Source organism: Phascolarctos cinereus, unplaced genomic scaffold (genome assembly GCF_003287225.1).
Source record: "Phascolarctos cinereus isolate Bilbo 61053 unplaced genomic scaffold, phaCin_HiC Scaffold_4;HRSCAF=312, whole genome shotgun sequence".
In the NCBI taxonomy this organism is placed as follows: domain Eukaryota; kingdom Metazoa; phylum Chordata; class Mammalia; order Diprotodontia; family Phascolarctidae; genus Phascolarctos; species Phascolarctos cinereus.
This window is the reverse complement of record NW_027555847.1, coordinates 614,588,291-614,609,048: the sequence shown is the minus strand read 5'-3', so window position 1 is coordinate 614,609,048 and position 20,758 is coordinate 614,588,291. Positions and strand designations below refer to the sequence as shown.

At 34.1% G+C, this 20,758-nt stretch overlaps 1 protein-coding gene and 1 pseudogene across 1 annotated transcript in view; one reads left to right on the top strand and one right to left on the bottom strand.

Moving 5' to 3' along the window:
* The window catches only part of EIF3H (eukaryotic translation initiation factor 3 subunit H), a 96,806-nt gene that overhangs the window by 59,149 nt on the left and 16,899 nt on the right, over positions 1-20,758 (top strand). Inside the window, exons 3-5 of the mRNA XM_020965433.2 lie at positions 17,521-17,688; positions 19,199-19,298; positions 20,609-20,758. Coding sequence (XP_020821092.1) covers positions 17,521-17,688; positions 19,199-19,298; positions 20,609-20,758 — 418 coding nt within the window. The remainder of the gene's footprint in view (positions 1-17,520; positions 17,689-19,198; positions 19,299-20,608) is intronic.
* LOC110193571 (large ribosomal subunit protein eL28 pseudogene) lies at positions 1,709-2,110 on the bottom strand (annotated as a pseudogene).

Below are 20,758 nucleotides of genomic sequence, written 5' to 3'. Positions count from 1 at the left end.
AAGACTCATATCAAGAAACACCTTCTATCAGAGTCCTTTCATGGCCCTCTAAGATTACCTTCTATCAGCTTTGTATGCATTTTGTTTATACTTGCATGTACATGTTGTCTTCCTCTGTGGAATGTAAACTCCTTAAGGGCAGACAGTCTTTGTATTCTCAGGGTCTAGCACAGTGCCTGATACATTGTTGTTTTTTGCATGCTTGATTAAATCCTGTGGTCTCTTGACTTAGTAGAAATCCTATTTGTGGTGCCAGAAATAGTATTCTACATAAATTCCATTTGCTGAACTAATAATACCAGATATATTTAAAATCGTGTTACACTGGCAGCAGTACACACATGAGCCAGTCAGGTGGTTTGTTTACATTTCTTTTCAGTATTTCAGATTTAATGTAACTTTGAGGCAGTATCTAGTATAATGATACTTTTTTTTGTAATGTCACCCTTTAAGTTTAATGGCTTTTATTTAAGTTCCTTGAGTTACATTGATAGTTCTTAAGATAAAAAGCCTGGCCTTGATTTTCAAACTGGTTCTCAGATCAGTTTCCCAGAGATAGTATGTCTTTACTCTAAATACTTCCTTACGGCTGCACAAGTTACCATATTATTTTCATTGGGAAGTTCTAAGCCTTTGCCAGTTACAAATTGGCACTCTCATTTTGGTTTTAGTTTCTACAGTGTTAGATATGTGAAGTTTTCATCTTTGTCGATCATTTTCTCAGAACAGTTTTATAACTTAAAATCATTTTCATGTTTTAAGGGTGTCTATGTTGTACTGCTGATGTTGTGTAACCATAACTCATGACAGCATCCTTGTTATTTTATTTTTAGTGGTCCTATTTCAGCAGCTATGTTTGTGTCTGGTGTTAAAACTTTCATTGAACTGATTATTTCATCAAAGGGACAATCAAAGATTGATTAAATGAAGATGTCAGAGTTAAACTTTATAAATTTTAAATTTGCTATTTATTCCATTTCCCAAATTTGCTAAGATATCCTTGGGATCTGTCCAGTTGTACTTTTATAGATGTCTTGTATCTTGTTGGTAAATGCTCTTAAAATTTTTTATATAAATTACCAAATAATGTATACATTTTATTTTCTTAGATGTAATTTGTATTATGCTTGTTTCAGTCCTTTTCCTAATTTATGAGAAGTCAACTATAAAATAGTTATCAGTCATGCCTGTTTTTTTTTTTAACATATCTCTTAGAGTAGGACTTTTGAAAGAAGGAATGAGCATATTTTCAGAATGGCACTGATAGGATTCTAAATATTTTTAATTATAAAACTTAACTATTTAAAGATTTGATTGACGTCTTTAAAGAACACCCCCAAATCTTAATAAAGATTATAATTTTGTTGTTCACTAATTTTGAGTGTCCAACTCTTTCCCAGAACCCATTTGGGGTTTTCTTTGCAAAGATGCTGCAGTGATTTTATCATTTTCTTCTCCAGCTCATTTTACAGATAAGGAACTGAGGCAAATAGGGTTAAATGACTTGTTGTGGCTCATATAGCTAGTAAGTGTCAGAAGCCATATTTGAACTGAGGAAGATAAGTCTTCCAGACTTAAGGCCTGGGGCACTGCCCATTGCCTCACTGCCCAGGATTTTGCCTTTGGTTTTTTTTTTTCCAGGTTGGGCAGTCTGACTTTATTAGCCAAAGGCAGGCTGGGTACCTCAGGTGCTCTTGGGTGAGCGAGTTCACTTCTTCACCACCACCACTGGCTTCTGGTGCTGCAGGATGGCGCTGGCCCGGCGCAGAGCAGCCATGTGGAGATCTTTCTGGTATTTATTGTTGCGGATAATGTGTTGGACGCTGTTGAGGGTGGCCTGAGCATTTTTGTTGATTGTGGTCCTTACGTAGGAAGTGGCAGGCTTCCTCTGACTTGCCTGGCGCTTCAGCACCACCATGATGCCCTTTCCGTCAGCGGCCGGCTCGATGCCCACCGTCTTCCAGTGGATCAGCCCGTTGTAGTGGAATGAGTTTCGGGCCTTGAGGTTGTTGGGCTCGGTGCTGTACGTCTGCTTGTTGCGCTTGATCAGGAAGCTGGAGCAGTTCCAAAGAACCATCCACTGCAGGTGGGCTGACGTGGTGGCGGGGGGCTGCTCCCATGGCAGCTCCCAGAGACGGAAAGGCGATTTTGTCATTTAATAAATAAAAATTAAACAGTTCACTAAATGAATATTTTTCTGTTGATTCATGGATATTGCTTTTGTTCTGTGACCAATTTTGACATAATTTCATACTTTTTAAATTAATTTTTTTATTCTGAACTTGAAACACCAAATAAAATGAGCATTTATATATGAAATACAAGAGAAAAAGAGAACTGGTATGAAGCAATGAATCTTATATATAGTATATCCTTTTTCTTTTAAATATTTTAAAATTCCTACATGTAACTTTTAAAGCTGTTGTGCTTATCTGTTTATTCTTCAAGCCTTCTCTCTCTTTGCATTAAGGTAAATCCTTCAGTAACTTTCTCCCTTCCACCTTCCTTCCTCCTTTCCTTTCCCCTATTGGGAAAAAAAGAAGAGGAAAAGCACTGTAACATATGTGTAGTCAAACAAAACAATTTCTTATTTTGAATGTTTGCAAAAGTGTATCATCTTCAAGTTTCAGTGCTTCCTGAAGGTATATGTGAGAGATGATAAAATTGAAATCAGTTCTTCCCTTTCCTAAACTGTGCTCTGTTTCCATCCATGCAGTCTATACAGGTTAATTCTGTTTTAGATATGTGGCAGGACTGATCCTGCTAATTGCTTAACATATTTCTTTGTTCTTTACTTGTGACTTCAAACATCTTTGTGTAGTGTTATGTATAGTAGTGCTTAGTGTAGCCTTCTTAGTGTCTATGCCATATGCATAAAAAGGAATAATTATAGTACGGCAGTTAATCACTGTATAGTAATTAATGTCTTTTAAACAACAAAAATTATAGAAGTAATTTTTGAGGAAGTTAGGTTAAATTTAAAGCAACATGAAAGTCTTCAGCCTTAAAAATATTCCTCATTTGGCTCCATTTCATTATTGAAGGTAATTCTTTTTGCATGTGTTTTCCATTCAGGTGGCAACCAACCTTAGTGCTGCTAGAAAGTAGCAGGTACTTACATTCTCCCAATGAATGTTTTGGTCTTGAAGTGTCTCAGTTTTACCGTCTCTGTGTGTGTGTGTGTGTGTGTGTGTGTGTGTGAGAGAGAGAGAGAGAGAGAGAGAGAGAGAGAGAGAGAGAGAGAGAGAGAGAGAGAGAGAGAGAAGCTTAGAAGGGCTGATGATAATCTTTTCTTAATGGGGTAGTTGAAGAGCACATATGAGTAGTGCCATCTGTTCTGGTTTTTGTATCATCCTGAAGAACTTGTTAAAAATATATAATTATGAAAGTCACTTCTTAAAATACAGTACATATGTGGGCATACAGTAGAAAAATTAAGAATCTCTATTACTAACTTAAAAGCACTTAATCCATTTACCTTTCTCCTTCCACTCAGTATGTGGAATTGGAAGGGAGGGTCTGAAAGGAAGTGGTAGAGATTGTGCTTTGTATAAACTCTAATTTCATGAATCCAATTACAGATCAGAGTTATGCAATGAGGAATTTATTTTTGGAGTTGTAGCCCTTACTAACTCTGTTTTACTTAAGGGAATAAAATGGATTATCATCAAAGAAAATTCCATATTGTGGATATTTACAAGCTCATTTATTAATCCTAAAGTTGTCCGCTTGTTATGGTATAGGATCTGAGTACTCTTCAATGATACATTTAGTTTTAGACATTTTATATGTATATAATTAAAAAAATGTATTGATGTTTTAGAATTTTATACTTTATAAATTTTTAATTTGTTAGAATAGTATTTAGCTGCTAGATGCTATGGAAATATATTCTTTCAGTGTATGAAATTGAAATAAAAAAATATTTATATAACTTTGTCCTAATTCACAATATTTTTCTGCTCGGTAATTATGCTTATCTTTGTTTTAAATGTTCAAGAAGATACACCCTTCACTTGGAATTTCTATAATTATACATTTAAATATTAAGATGGTATTTCTTAGGTTATGACATATTTTAAGTATTATCTTTATGTTAATATGCTTTGTAGGTTTTTCCTTTGTCCTACATTTTCCTCTTGAACACTCTATTTTCCCTTCCTTTCTAACTCTAAAGACCTTGATGAGCTAACCTGCTTTATTAGCTTCTTTGTTGAAGTTCTAAATCATTTATGCAACTCATTTTGGAACTTAATCTTGCATTGTCTTCTGTAACGGTGCTGTAGCCACCAAGTGGCTAAACCAGAGTTTAATTAACCATTCTGTTAGTCTTTTCTCCTTTGATTAGTAAGTTCTTTGAAGTGAGAGCTAGTTTATACTTTTTAATTCATATAGTTGGTATTACCTTCAGAGCCCATTAAATTCAACTGTTTACTCATTTCTCTAAGTTACACTGCATTTGATTGGTAAAAATGTTTTCAAAATCATCAGTATACTTTATTATTGATTTACTTTCATCTCTTAATTTCAGAATCTTTGTCATTAGTGAAAATCTTAATAAAACTGCATCTCACTTATTCATTGTGAAGTAGAGACTAGAATCATTCATTTACTTTATCCTTTAATTGATACTTTTAAAAATGAACAGTACATCTTTTTAGTCTTAGATGATTTTCCTGCTGTGGATATCTCCTTATGTGTTCCATTTTCACAATCACCTCTCCTTTTCATATTTCCTGTGCTATTTATAGTTTTTTTTTTTAGTGTTTTGAGCACTTGACTTAGAATAAAAAGCCTAGGATTGAAGTCTGCCTCCTATTCTTATTAAATATATGTGGCCCTATGCAAGTCATTTAACCTTTCTTATCCTTAGTTTCCTCAACTGTAAAGTGGGGGTAAAAATAGAAACTAGTTCACATGATAGTGAGACCTTCTAGGTAGTAATAATGAGCCATTACTAATGGTATTTGAAAGATCGCAGATAACAGTAGAGGTAGTGTAAGTTTGTAGAAGGACAAATACGATTTGGATGTTCAGTCTGTAAACTATAGGTCAGTGTACTTCCATTCCTGAGAAAATTCTAGATGAGATCATTAAATAGATAGTTAGTGAACATCTTGAAAGGGAAGCATGGATTTCAGAGTTACCATGGGTTCATCAAAAACAGATCATGCCAGGTTAACCTTTTGTTAACCTTTTTTGGAAGGTATTACTGAACTTGTTTTAACAAAGTTCTTGATAAAATGTCTTAAACTTGTATAGAAGATGGAGAGATATGGATGAATTCAAAACTGAATAGTCAGATTGAAAGAATAATTGTTAATGGTTCAATGTCAGTGTGACAGAAACTATATAGTACAATACCTTAGGTATCTGTTATTGACCCTGTGTTGTTTAGCATTTGAATTAATGACTTGACTAAAGGCATAAATGATGGGCTGTAGGTAATACTAAACTTGAAGAAATAGCCAACATATTGGATGATAGTAGGGATACAAAGGGAACTTGATGGAGCATTGAACTGAATCTAAGAAGATAAAATTCAGTATTTGAAATTCCATTTCTTACATTTGGGTTAAGAAAACCAAACTCTTTAGTAAAAGATGAGGGAAGGCATGATTTAGCCTGAAGTTTGAAAAAGATCTGGGTATTCTAGTTGCCTGCAAGCTTAATATCAGCTGTTTAACATATAGTAGCCAAAAAAGCTAATGGAGTCTTGGGAGATGCCTTGAAAGGGAAGAGTAAGTCCTTGTATACTTTGCCCATACCAGAATTCATCTGTGGCATTGTGTTCATTCAGTTCAGGAAGGACATTGATAAGGCATTAGAGTTATTTTTAAAAAATTTTTTATTTTTTAAATAAATTGTGCCTCTAATTCTTGTTTTACTCTACGTCACTTCATAGAGATCTTCCCAGTTTTCTTTGAAACTATCCATTTCATCATGTCTTGTTAGTAATATTCCATTTCAGTCATGTTTCATAATTGGTTTAATGGAGTATCTTACCTTTTAGAAACTTCTTAAACACATTTCCAGGTTTTTTGTTTTTTACTATGAAAAAAGCCATCAAATATTTTTTAAATATGAGTCTTTTTCCTTTATTTTTGGATGGGGGGAATCTAGTAGTGTAATGCTAGATTTTCAAAAGGTATATGCAGGTTAGTAACTTTTGAGAGCGTGTTTCCAAATTGCTTCCCGGTACAACTGTACCAATTCTCATAAAAGTATGCTTGATTTCTGTCCACCTCTGAGTGTGGAGATTTGTTCTACTTTTCATTTCTGTAATTATTAGTGATTTGGAGAGGTTTTTACATATATACATACATATATATCCTACAAAACAACTTCCTTCCTTTTTAAAATCTTGTACTACAGCCACCTAGAGCAGGGGGTCTAAATAGATATCAGAAGGTCCATGAACATGGATAGGAGGGAAAATGATATCATTATTTACATTAAGATTTAACTGAAATTTTACATTTCCTTCAATTATTTAAAAACATTGTCTTGAGAAAGGATCATTAGGTTTCACCAGATTACTAAAGGAGTCCATACATTAAAAAAAAAAAGTTAAAAAATCTATGGTTTAGAGCAGGGGGAGTGACTTGTTACAGACATGCTGAGTTTAACTTGTTTCCAGGACATCCAGTTTGAAATATCCAATTGCTGATGCATGGCAGAAGATTAAGGGAGAGACTAGGGCTGGAAAGCTCAAGATTCCTTAAAACTGCTAAAACTTTGGGGATACCTTGTATGCTTGAGTCACCTGAATAAAGATGATAATCAAACCCTTGGAATTGAGTGAGAATATAGAGGGGAGATTAGAGAGAACCTAGGACAGAATCCTGGGAAATAGCCACAATTTAGAACAGTGACATGGATAATGAGCTAGTACATTCCAGGTGAGCCTGGAAAGACAGTTTCATGAAACCTAAAAAGGAGAGAGTTATTCATGAAGAGAAAGTGGTTAGCAGTATCAAATGAAGTAGGATGAGGATTGAGCACGGACAACCAGACTTAACAATTAAGAAAACTTTGGTAGCCAAGATATATAGAAAACAGATAGACCAAAAGCATTTTCCCAGTAGATAAGTGGTCAAAAGATTTGGATAAAATTCTCAAAAGAATAACTGCAAACTATTAAAAATCATAAAAAGAATGTTCCAAATAATTACAATAAGAGAAATGCAAACCAAAACAAGCCAGCAAACTGATGACAGGATAGTCAGCGCTGAAGGGAAAGTAGAAAAATAGGCATACGAGTGCATTTTTGTTGGCATTGTAAAATCAGTACACCCATTTTGGAAAGAAATTTAGAATTATGTAAATATAATAACCAAAACATCTATATACTTTGATCCAAAGATTCCTTTACTAGAATTATACTTAAAGGAAATCATTAATAAGGAAAAAAGCACCCTTGTACACCAAAATGTTTATAGCAGTGTTCTTTGTGGTAAAGGAGCTAAAGTTATAATACCTATCAATCATGTAAATTGGATTATGTAAGTATATGCCCATCATTTGGGGAATGGCTAAAGAAATTGTGGTACAAGAATATAATGGAATATTATTGTGCTGTAAGTAATGATGAATATGTTGAAAACGGGGAAACACAAAAAGATTTCCATGATCTGATGCAGAGGGAATAGCCACCCTCCCCCCCTTTTTCCTTATTTTCATATGATTTTTGATAGCTTGGATATTTTTCCTTTAAAATTTGCCTGTACATAACCGTTGATTACTTCCTTTATTAGAGAATAGATTTTATTCTTCTAAATTTTAATGTTTCCTCTGTATCTTAAAAATGAGAATTTTATCAGCAAAATTTGCTGCAAAGATTTTTTCCCCCATTTTCCTTCTCATTTTAGTGACATTGGTTTTATTTGTGCACGAACATGAATTATGTGTAATCAAAATGGTCCATTTTACCTGAAACATAGTTAGCTTGGTTTTCTATAAATGAGAGCTCTCCATGGTAAGTGAAGTCCTTGTTTCCTGTGTTCCCTAGGTGGAATTTCAGCATTGAAATTGAGTGAAGGAACAGATCTCAAATGACATTTTTAATGTCCCAACTTAAAGTAAATTTTTCATTTCATCCTTTTACCTACTCATTTACTTTCATAATTGACAGCAATAAATTTGTAGCTTTAACACCAGTAGCTAAAATGAAATAGATTTTCAGGGATATCTTGAGTTATTTGCTTTGAAAAAGCTCAGTATGAATCTCTTGCAATATTTACATAACACATAATATTTATGTCTTGAGAAGGATCCAACTTGGAAACAACTACAAAAAACTCTTTCACTTCTGATATTTTTTCAGAACTTTTAAAAATGGAATTTGAGATACAAAATCCCCTCCTCTTGTCCTGCAAAATATAAGTGAAGCATAATTTGCTGTCCATATTGCTTGCTATTTGGCAAGTGGATTATTTGTCAGAACTCATTAACACTTTAAAGGAGAATTATTCAGGAACAAAATAAAATTCTTTTTCTAAAAATGTTTTGTAGGTCCACTAGTGTTATAGCAGAAAGTCTGTATTTATGATGCTTGTTGAATGGAATGACTAATTACCTAGGTACATGAGAATTTGTGTGGGATATTTTAATGAGAAACAGTGAATGCTTAATAAATTTCTTAGGCAATCATATGGGTGGCATTAATAACAGATGTATTTATTTATTTGGGGTGAATTAATGAATATTTGATGCGTACTGGTGGACAGAATGCAGACGTTTTAAATAATCTGTACACATCATAGTTCTGAGTGTACAGAGAACCCATTTTAACTTATTTTCAAATGCAAAAGATGTTTGCCTCAATCTGCTTCTTCCAAATTCTACTTGCCTTCAACATTGTCTGAAATATGTGAGGTTTGGCAAACATCCTATTAGAAGAATAGCACAGTGAAAGTTTTGTCCAAGTAAATGAAGGACCAGGGCCTTCATGCTGGTTGTCACATGGCACTGTTATAAAAGAGGGATGGAAGCATTCTCTAGGAAATGCTGCTTGTTGACACCGATGCCAGAACAGAGGCCTAAAACTTGTATATACTTAGGTGTTTGCCAAACCTATTGAATTCAGTAATAGATTTCAAAGGACATTTTCTCCCTACTGGCCTCCTTACTGTCTTCCCTCAATCCTCCCTCTATATTCTCTCTTCCCACAGCAGCCACCTGAATATTCTGACTGAGTCAGTATCCCTTAATGAGAGCTATTCATCTTCTTCCTGACCTTCACAGTCATCTTTAATCCCAGTCGATATTTAGCAACAGAGTAGTCCTGTTAAAAATATCACCATAGCACAAGATGTTTTCCTTTTAGGGAAACATTTGAACTTTATTAACCTAGGATTCTTAAAATTACTCATCATATTACTGGAATAAAAGTTCCTCCAAACCAGGAAATAAATTGTCTATTATTTCTCATGCCCAGCACTTTAACTTATATTTAATAGTCATTTAATAAGAATTCATTGATGCATACTTTCATCGTTTAAAACTCTTATCTTGGTAGAGTTGTTACTGATAACATATATATTTGGTCCCATAGGAAACTACAATTGTTGTAGAACAGTATCTGTTTTCAGAGTTTCAAAAGGAAGCTGTTCAAGTTTTGTTAAAATGAGCCATTAATAGTGAAGCATTTCTATTGGACAGGCTGTCAACATGTATTGCTTTTCTCTTACTTATTATTGATAATTTAAAGATTATATTGCTTTCTATTAGTATTTATTTTCATGTCACCTAGAGTCAGCTAGGTGATTCCGTCGCTAGAGGGCTGGGCCTGGAGTCGGGAAGACCTAAGTTCACATATGGCCTCAGGCACTTGCTTAACTGTGTGCAATTTGCCTCAGTTTCCTCAACTATAAAATGGAGGTAATAATAATACCTACCTCACAGAGTTGTTGTGAGGATCGAATGATATATTTAAATAAGGCCAGCACAGTACCTGACATATAGTAGGCACTTAATAAATTCAATTTAATAAAAGCTTTTAAATAAAATTCATACAGTAACCAAATATGACAATATATTTATTACACATTTCTTTTCTGAATAAGTTTGGTTCATTTTTTATAAAATTAGATCAATATGCATAGATTTCATTAATTTATTTACAAATTTTAAAATAACTCAGTATCACTTACCTTATACAAATACTGAATTCTTAAAATTGATTGAGGTTCTAAAGAAGTAACCTGTAAAACATAGCTTACTTCCTTGCTTGTCTTTGACTCCCATATGTTTTATAGATGTTCAGTCTGGGGTAGCCCTTTCCTCCAGTCTAGGAGAGCATCTCCAGTGTTGATTAACTGCCACTATGCTTTCCTAGTTTAGTGGGTGTTGTCTTTTTTTTTCCCCCCTTCAGATTGAGCCAGGTATTTGTAGCAGTTTCTCCCTACTTCATAGTAAGAAAATGTTTTTCTGAAGTAGATGTATTAGGGAAATAGAGTAAAAGAAGGGAGACGTTTTTCCTTTCTGATTTTGAAGTATGTCTTTTGGATGGGAATGTAGTAAAAGGAAGAAAAGGGCAGAGCAAGGGGGTAAGATGGTACAAAGTTGCTTGCGGAAAGAGGCTTCAAGTTTCTTTTTACGTAAGTGAAGATAAAGTTTTCTCATTTGAAGTTTCTAATTCTGTGTCTTAAAGTGATTATTAGGTGGTTGATCATATAGGTTCATTGAGTGCTCTTGTATTTACATAAGATACATTTATTAAAACTTAAATTTTAAAAGTGTTCAAATTTGTGTCTTAAAAGAAGACAATTTTCCCCAAATAGGTTTTTCCTCCAGAAAGAAGTAGTTATTGAGTGGCCAGTTTTTTTTTTTAAACAAATCCAGGTTCATTTAAATTGATTTTAGCCCTAGGAACGTTTAAAAAATTTACTGTTTGGCAAAGAATATATCTGCAGTTGTTTTTTTGGAAAAAGTGCATATGAATATCCTGGTGCCAAGCTATGAAAAGTTATTCAGTGTCGTAAACCAGTTACTTCTTTGCTTAGTATAGGGTTAGCTAATTAAGATGCTTGTAGAGGTTGAAGGTTGAGGTAAAACTGAAGCTCATTTTTAAAGCCCTTCTAATTTTTTCAGTACTTACTCAGTGCTTCTAAATACTGCTTTGTATTCATAATATGAATTGGTTCAGTGATAGTGACCAGTTTGTTTTTGCAGTTCATTCACTTACTTGCTCTTTCTCCTTTAGTGGGGAGATTTTAATTCTTAAGTTTTTAACTTACACCAGCAGGACAGTTTCCTACTCTTGAACACTAACAATTTGGCTTTATAGAATGTAATATAATAAATTTGAAGCCACAGTTTTCTGGAAAAGATTTGTTTTGTAATTTGTCTTTAGCCTAATAGTTTTTTCTTTCCATTTCTAAATAGTCTTTCACTTTAGTAATTTTTGTCGTTAATTCATATTCACATATGAATAGTGAAAATTGCTAATAGACACTGTGTTAGGTAAGAGGACATTATTAGGATGCAAGATCCTTGTTCATAGCGTCAAGATACCTTTGCAAAGTTGTCTGTGACCTCTTATGTGTACTTCCAGGGAACAATCATTGGTACAGATTAATTCAAAAAGTAATTTGTGTACTTTCTGTGAAAATTTCTTTCTTCTTTTTGTTTGTGTTTGCCTTCCTTTTGCTCTTGTTTCTGCCCATCTGTTCTTTTTAATTACATTTTATTTCTTAATCAACAAGCATTTATTTTCTCTCCCACCTGGTTCCCCATGTTTTTCTTCCCCTGTCCATCCTCTCTTCTGCCCCCCCCCCTTGGGGGGTGGTAGTGACTGATGTTAACCTTGTAACACATTTGTATAGTCAAAAGAAAACAAGTCCCCCACTGTTAGTGTTCAGAATATTGGTTAGTGTCTCTGCGTTTTAATCCATCACTTCCACGTTAAATGGAACGTATTTCATCATCAGTTCTGTGGAATTATAGCTGGTCGTTACCTTGATCAGCTTAGGTCTTTCAGAGTTCATCATTTCTTACCTATAAATATTTTTGTTCTTTTCCTCCTCTTTGATCTCTCTGAGGAATAGGCCTACTAATAGTTGTTGTTGCTCATCCTTCATTTTGCAAGAGAACCAATTACATAACAGTGTTGGGGTCGGAGTACGTACAGTCTGACTGGCTGATCAGTCGAACAGGAAATTTGGAAGGTTCTGTCCCAAGTCGGGCACAAGTAGTCCGTTAGAATATTTGAGATGGAGATGTCTCTGAATTTGTGCACTTCATGTTTCCTTTATGCTACTGCTATTCGGCTTTGCTCATGGAGTACAGTGCCTTCTTTGATGTGGGTATGCTGTGCTGGGCCGTCCTGTGCCAGCATCTCCCATGTCTCACAATCAATACTAAATTTTTCAGAGAGATCTTGAGAGTGTCCCTGTACCACTTCTGATCACCGTGTGAGCGCTTGCCTTGTTTGAATTCTCAATAAAATAGTCTTATAGGTGAGCGTGCATTTGGCATTTGGGCTATGTGGCCAGCCCATCAGAGTTGTACTCTCTGCCATAATGTTTGAGTGCTTGGCAGTTCACCTCAAGAGAGGAGCTCAGTGTCTGTACCTTAGCTTACTAGGTAATCTACAGAATCATTCTAAGACAATTCAAGTGGAAGCAGTTCAGTTTTTTGGCCTGGCACTGATAGATTGTCCAGGTTTCACAGGCGTATAACAGTGAAGTCAGCACAATGGCCCTGTAGACCTTTAGGATCAAGAATGCCTTCATTGTCCAACTCTACTAGTAGCATCAAAGGATATGCCCATTTTAGTAACTTCTTGGGTATAGTTTCCCATTTATTCTCCAAGGTCAATACCAAGTAGACATTTGGAAATAGATGGCCACAATTTCTCCTGAATATGCCTTTCTACTTAAGTTGTAACAGTTTGGAAACAGTTGAAACTATCTCTGCTGATACTGTCACATAATCACCACTATCTCAGAAAAAGGAGGCAGCACTTATTTATTGCCCCAGTTACTTTGAAATGCCACTTCCCTGAATATAGAGTAGAACAGGGATAGAAACTCTCAGTAGGTAAGAGCCAAGACTTGCTCTCAGTTGTGTAGTGGTCCAGAAGACATCTGCCCATTCCTTTCATTGCAAAAATGCTACTTTGTGAAAAATAGTGTTTTACCATTTTGGGGAGGGGGGCGGGGATGAGGGAGAAGAATGGCTTACGGATCTTGGAATTCTCTGAAAATAGCACTTGGAAGGAACCTTAGAGGTTCCCTCTGGTCCAATCTCATTTTATAGGAAACAGAGGATGAGAGAGATTAAAGTTAACAATTTGCCCAAGGCTTCACAGCTTTTAAGTCGTTTAGCTGGGATTTGAACTCAGGCTCTAATTCTCAAAATCTAGCATGCTTTTTTCACTATACTAAATTTCTGAAGGACAAGATCAGGGGCAAGAAGAGCTCCATACAAGCACTTGAAAAGGTATCTGATGCTTCCATATAAAAATATGGCTCATGTTTCTTAGCATGATATTTATAGTGGATTTAAAGATCCTTTTCCTCTGTTAAATCCAAGGAACTTCTGAAAGCATATTCACATCGGAACTTTGTTATGCCACACCGTATCATTGTATCTGTCACCATAGGTCACTATGGGTAAAAATCACTTTTACCCTTCAAGAGTCACTTTTTCAGACCCTTTAATTTCTAGGGGGAGGCCCACTGAGAATAGGATGTTTAAGAAAATGATTGTTTGGTGGTGGGGATTGTGTGGAATGGGTCAGCAGCTCTCTTTTGGACTCCTAATAGCAGGGAGTTGATATGGGTCCTTGTTTAAAGTTTATACAAGACACCAGGTGTTTAACCCTTTTGTGGTATAATATATAACCTTTGATTCAGGGGAAGACTCCAGTGTATTTAGATCTTCAAACTACATTTACCAAGACATTGGCAGCTTCATTTTAGCCTGTAAATATTTGCATTTATATACACTATTTTGGGTATAGAATTTTATGGAGGCAAAATAGGCTATAACCAAGCATAGTTAGGTTAATTTGGCGAAAATGTACATGCTAGGGCAATGTAGTGGCATTGAGGTGGGAGCAGGTGGTTAAGGCAGAAATAACTCCCAACTAGGAAAAAAGAAAGGGTAGGTAATGTCGAAAAGTATCATATCAGAATATTTCTCTGCCTCTATTTCCACCTTAATTTGCCATTTAGCATTGGAAGGGCTTAGATATAAGTGAAAATCACTTTTGTACGTAGGTGCATAATGTTGCAATAAATAAAGGGATAATTTCACTGAATTGTGGAAATGGCTTGGCTGAATTGGCTAACAACTTGATATATAGCTACTTACTAGCTGTTTGTGAACAAATTATTTCGCCCCTCTGAGCTTCAGTTTCCTCATTTAAGTGAACATAATGAAAATATGTTGTACAAAACAGTGGGGTACAGTTACATAGGAAAAATTTATTTTAATTCTTCCATGAATCTATGACCTCTTGGGTTTTGATGACTCAGATTCACGTAACAGCTTTGTTTCTGATTAGCAATCATTTCATTCATGGGCCTCAATTTCCTTGCCTAAATAGACACAAAAACTTACACTCCTTAATTCTCAGAGTGAGAAAAGTGCTTTGTAAATTGTGTAATGTATACATAAATGTTAGTTGTAATCTTAGATTATTTTGAAATTTATGGGCTATTTTTAAATTTTACATATTTAAGTGTATTTTAATTCTCTCTCTCTCTCTCTCTCTCTCTCTCTCTCTCTCTCTATATATATATATATATATATATCTATATATATATATATCTATATATCTATATCTAAATTTAGTGTTGGACATGCAGGCTGGAAGACCTGGGTTCAAATCCAGCCAATAACATTATTCATTGGGTTTGTGATCATAGATGGGCAAATAAGTCTCTTAAGCTCTCAGTTTCAGGCAACTCCTAAGACTAAATTATAGACATCTAGGTGAAGAGTTCCTATGTAAAGCCCTGAAATTGAACATTTTCAGGTACAAACCAGAGCATTTCTTAGTAGAGACGCTGCTTTAAGTCTCTTCTAGCTCCTAACATTTTAGAAGAGAAAAATGATTTGTAGTTAGACCATCAAAGTAATGATAAACTAAACTCTGTTTACATTGTAATTACTGGGTTTGTATATGAATGGGTTAATTAGAAGTACTGAGGAGGTTTGGTAAGTTTAAAAATTTTCCTATATATCTTTTTTTAACCGTTATTTGTTTGAATTGTCGCTAGTTCTCTAATTTTAATTTAATCTTTCTGAAACTGATTGTTAATTTTATTATATGTGCTAAAGTACAGCATCATTCCTGCATTAATTGAACTGTCTAGAATTATAGAATTATCAGGCCATTTGAAAATTTCCTCTTCCTCAAAAAGACAAATTTTTGTTATGTTAGTGAAGTTGTGTCAACATGATTACAAACACTGCTATTTTGGGTATAGATTTATTTATGTGTGAAATATAGCAAAAAGTAGACTTCATATAGCTGAAGACAAAACATTAACTGATGTATTATCTTGAAATAAGTTTTTATTGATATCTTCTGTTTCTTATATCATTGTAGTTATACCCAGCTTCCTTTTCCCTCTCCCACCTAGATAGCCATCCCATATAACAAATGGTATTTTTAAGAGGAAAAAAATTGGTACAAATAATTGATACCTTGGGGAGAAAAATGTAGGTGTAATAACTATGGACTTCCCACCTTCAGCAAAGAGGAATGGGGTTGGGGATATCTTTTCCTGTCTCTTCCTTTGAGTCATATTTGATCATTATAATTTTGTTACAGTCACTTTTGCTTTTTTTTTGGGGGGGTAATGTTCTTTCTGTTTACATTGTTGTAGTTATTCTGAATATTGTTTTCTTGGCTCTGCATACTTTGCATCAATTTATGTAGGTATTTTCTCTGTAGTTATTATGTTTATCAGTTCATAAAGCACATTAATATTCTGTTATATTCATGTACCATTGTGAATTTAGCCATTCCCCAATCAATGGGCATCTACTTTGTTTCTAATTCTTTCTATCGCAAAAAAGGCTGCTATGAATATTTTGGAATATATGGGGACTTCATTCTTTTGATAGCTTCCTTTGGGATATAGACCAGTTAATGGAGTCTTTTGTTCAAAGGGCATAGTTATGTATTAATTTTTTAGAAAAAAATACCCATATTCGGAGTTAGGAACATTTGAGTTTGGGAAATTTTTAGCTAAGTCTCTATCCCTTTGATAAACACTATAGTAGATAGCATCCTCACGTGAAGTCAACTGGAAGTGACAAATCTGAAATCTTTGTCGTAGCCTGACGGGTCAGAGAGGCTTTAAAATCTCTGACAGTAGAACTTTTTTTTTAATAAGTAACAAAGGAATGCCTTTTAAAATAGTAATGTACATTTTATACTCAAGTAATTCAGTGAATTGACTAGGAAATTTCAAGAAGCAGATTTTTAGCCTTTATTATCTAGTGGGGAAGTGTTTAAAAAAAAATAAGAATTTTCCACTCTAGAGAGAGGTTTTTCATGTCATTTAGGGCATTCTTCAATTTTTTTATCCTCCAGAACCAGTCACCAGTCTAAAGGGTTTTAGGAGCAAATTGTTTTTTTCTTTGACTCCAGTGTTATATAGCCTTAGCAAAACTTTCCAAGTAAATTGAAGAAGTAAACATGATCAAAATTTAGGCTTGGTACATTTAGAAGTTAATAAAAATATTTATTTTACAACCTTAGATTATTTTTCTTAGTGAATTTAAAGAATGTGAATTGTAATTTTGAACTAACCAATTTTTGATTCTTGAAACTATTGATTCTTAACTAAGAATAATAATAATAAGTAGGCATTGATTATATAAAGACTTAAAATGTCTGTATGAAATATTTTCTTGGTTATTGTATTCAGATCAGTTAGTAGTTTTCTTTTATTCTTTATAACTTGTTACACTGAAGAGCACACAGTAAGGAAAATGAAGGGTTTTTAAAAATCTGTATATACAGTAGGGGGCACCAGATGAAGACAAAAAGGAATTCTGATATTTTTAATCTGCTTCAATCAGCATAGTATATATTGCTTCCTCTTATGGTTTCAGCTTTTCTGTTTTACAGTAGATAGTGGGGGGGGGAAATCAGGTAGAACTCATTTATAACCTTAAATGAAACTTACCAGTAACCCTTTGAATAGATAGAAGTTAATTTTATACATGCATCTGTAAGTATTGAATTATTTACGTCAGATTATTTAGAATCAAGTTAACTGGTCTAACAATTGTGGTACTTTATCACATTAATATTATATATAGTATTCATTACTTTTTTTTAAAAAGAAACTAGGTTGTCAGTAAAGTAATAAGAAATTCAAAGGTATTCAGTTATTTTTGTCAAGTGTATCAAATGAGTTGATTTTTAAAAAAGATCTGGAAATGTATAGTACTGCTATGAATATTTAATTTAATTTCTTCAGTGGTTTTGTGTAATGTGGTTGCCTTTCTGAATGGTTTAAAATTTAACTATTTGTCTTTTTTATTTAGTCCAATATCAGATGGAAATGATGCGCAGTCTTCGTCATGTAAATATTGATCATCTTCATGTTGGTTGGTACCAGTCTACATACTATGGCTCTTTTGTTACCCGTGCTCTCCTGGATTCCCAATTCAGTTACCAACATGCAATTGAAGAGTCTGTAGTTCTCATTTATGGTTCGTAGAAGTTTTTCTTTATTATTCTTTTCTCCCTTAATATTATTACTACTATTTTTGCATTCTGTCTTTTTTGTCTATAAGAGTAAGCCTGGCAGGCCCTCTCAAGTAAATACCAACCCTGTGTCTGCAGCAGCCTCAGCAGCAGCTAAGTCTAGACAGGGTTTCCTTCTTTCTGTTTATTTTTCTTGCTATCAGAGCCCTGATGTGTATGTTTTGGAATGCTGGAGTAGCTGCTTCATTTTTATTCCTCCATCTCCCCTCCCTTGTTGAAGGGGCTAGTGGAACTAGACCAGATGTCTAACAAACCCCGATTGCTAGAGTGTCTGGCTCTGTACGTGACTGACCAATCATAACACAACTTGCCAAGATTTTTTTTTAGTACCTCTGACAGGAGTGTACAAAACCTGGACTGTTTCTTAGCACAAAGATTTTTTTCTTTTCTGCCTATTTAATGGTGTTTCCTCAAGCTCTCCAGACCAGATGTTCTGTGCTGTATCAGAACCGTAGGCAATTTAACAGCTTTATAGCCTCCCCCTCCCCAAACACTCACAGTTTGCCATATCTGGCAGACTTGCATATAGTTTCCAGCTGAGAAGTAAATGTAACGTCCTGAGTATCTGTCAGAAAAAATACTAATGAATACGATCAATCTTATGAGCTGCCCCAAAATTGTTTCAGTATGTTAACAATTGGATTACAGTAAAGAACAAGTTGTTAAAGTGTACTTATATTGGCTGGAAACATTGCATCATCAGACCTTGATGAATTTTCCACTTGTTTCAGTCTATTTTGGTTTTCATTTTATCACCTATTGCTAAAAGTTTCACTGTGTTAAGTTTCAGACAACATGAATGTTAACACAGGTTTTAGTCTAATATTGGCTTGCCCGAGCCGTTATCATGCTCCAAGTGTTAAGCTTCCTTATTGTAGGAGTTTTTAAACAGTTACTTTTAACAAAATTACTTTCCCCCAATGTAAAGAGACAGTGTCAAGACAGCACTCTTAATCTCTGTGATCTGTGGTCTGAAATCACTTTCATCTAAGCAATGTAGATAGGGACTTTACTGAGGAGAAAAATGTTCAAGAGATACTGAGCAGCACGCATAAATTTGGGTCCAAATTATTTTTTAAAGAACTATTCACCATAATTTTCATATGTTAGTTGATTTTCTTCTAACCTTTTCTTTATAATGAAAATAATGCATCTTGAAAAGTGACATTTCAGAAAGCTGTAAATTCAAATGATATTAGGTTCTTAGTTTTTCTTTCTACACAAAGATATTTTGCTCCATTTATATATCTTATACGTTGTAATTTTCAGTTATTCCATACTTGCTTATTGATTTGTTGTTATTGACATGTATCTATTCTAAATTATGATCAGATTAGTGTCTCATTTTGCATATCTACTTTACAAAAAAAACTATGGAAAGTAGTAAAATTCGTTTAGAATGAATCAAAGAGTGATGAAAGATTTTTTTCATAATTATTCTTTTTCTTATTCGAGATCCCATAAAAACTGCTCAAGGGTCTTTATCATTGAAGGCATATAGGCTGACTCCTAAGCTGATGGAAGTTTGTAAAGAGAAAGATTTTTCTCCTGAAGCGTAAGTACTTTTGCTCTTTTGAAAAGGGATTAAAAAAAATTAGTTTCTGGAATATTTTGACGAAATTCACCCCAAGCCCCCTAGTTCCCTCCAGGTGTTAATTTGATGTACTGTTTGCTTACATATAGTGCAGAGGCTGTCAAAATTACCTAGTCCAAACTAAGAAGATTTAACATCTTCTTCACAGAATGCCTCTCCTAGTAAGGATTTCAGTTAATTAAAATTAAGTTATATATTTGGAGAAACAAATAATTCAGTAAATGGAGATGTAAAGAAAGACCAGACTTTGTCAATAAGTTATATGTCTTTTCTTGTGTGTTGATCTCCTTCTGGGAGGGGTAAGGGGGTGGAAGAAAGCATAAAATGATCTTTCAAAAGAATATTGTGTATTGGAAGCTTCGTAGAGAATTTTTTAAACCAGATTGGTGGTTGGAGTAGGAATTAGCATCTCAATATTGGTGTTTTGTCATTCCACTTAATTAGTCATAGCATTCTGTTGCATTGTCCATTAGACCATTTTTCCTATTTTCACATATTTTTGTCTTAGTACTCATAATGTATCTTCTGGCCTGTATTCCCCCACCCCTTCCAGAATAGTGAAGTTTTTGCAAATTATATAATTTATTTCTTGACTTAATAGTTTAATCTTAATATGGGGGAAAATTATACAGCCTCCAAGATAGTGAAGAGGTATCAATAGATTTTATAATATCAGTTAGCTCTTAGAGAAATTAAGATTGAAAGAATTTGAAAAGAAAAGCATGCTTAAGAAATACTGTTACAACTTTTCCTTAATACTGTACTGATAGTATTCTCAACCATTTTATATCTAATTTCTAAGTACTTAGTCTTTCTATTAGTTGTTAATCTCTTTTCCTTTCATAAGCTTTTAAGATTAAATTACTGACTGTTTCTCCTTATGTAAAAATAATTTAGGTTTTTTTTTCCATGTTGTAAGTATAGACTGTTAAGTGTAAGTGACTATGAAATTAAGATTTTATTATTCCTGGCACTATTTTAAGGATATCTATTAGTTGGGAAGGGAAGAACTAAATAAATAAAATTGCTTAGAGTGTTATTTGCTAGGTTTATAACTGAATATTCTAATAGTCTAATATTTAATTATCCTAACAATTTGCCTTTTGATTGGCCTGCAAAATAATCCCTACCCATTTTGGGGGTGGTAATGTAACCAACTTATTAACCCCAAGGGATACCAACACAAATGGAATAAAGATATATAAAACACAAGCAATTTCAACATTTATTTATGACCTTAAATACTGAAATATTTTTAATTTGTTTCACAGATTGAAAAAGGCAAACATCACCTTTGAGCACATGTTTGAAGAAGTGCCGATTATAATTAAAAATTCACATCTGATCAACGTACTAATGTGGGAACTAGAAAAGAAATCAGCTGTGGCAGATAAACATGAATTGCTCAGTCTAGCCAGCAG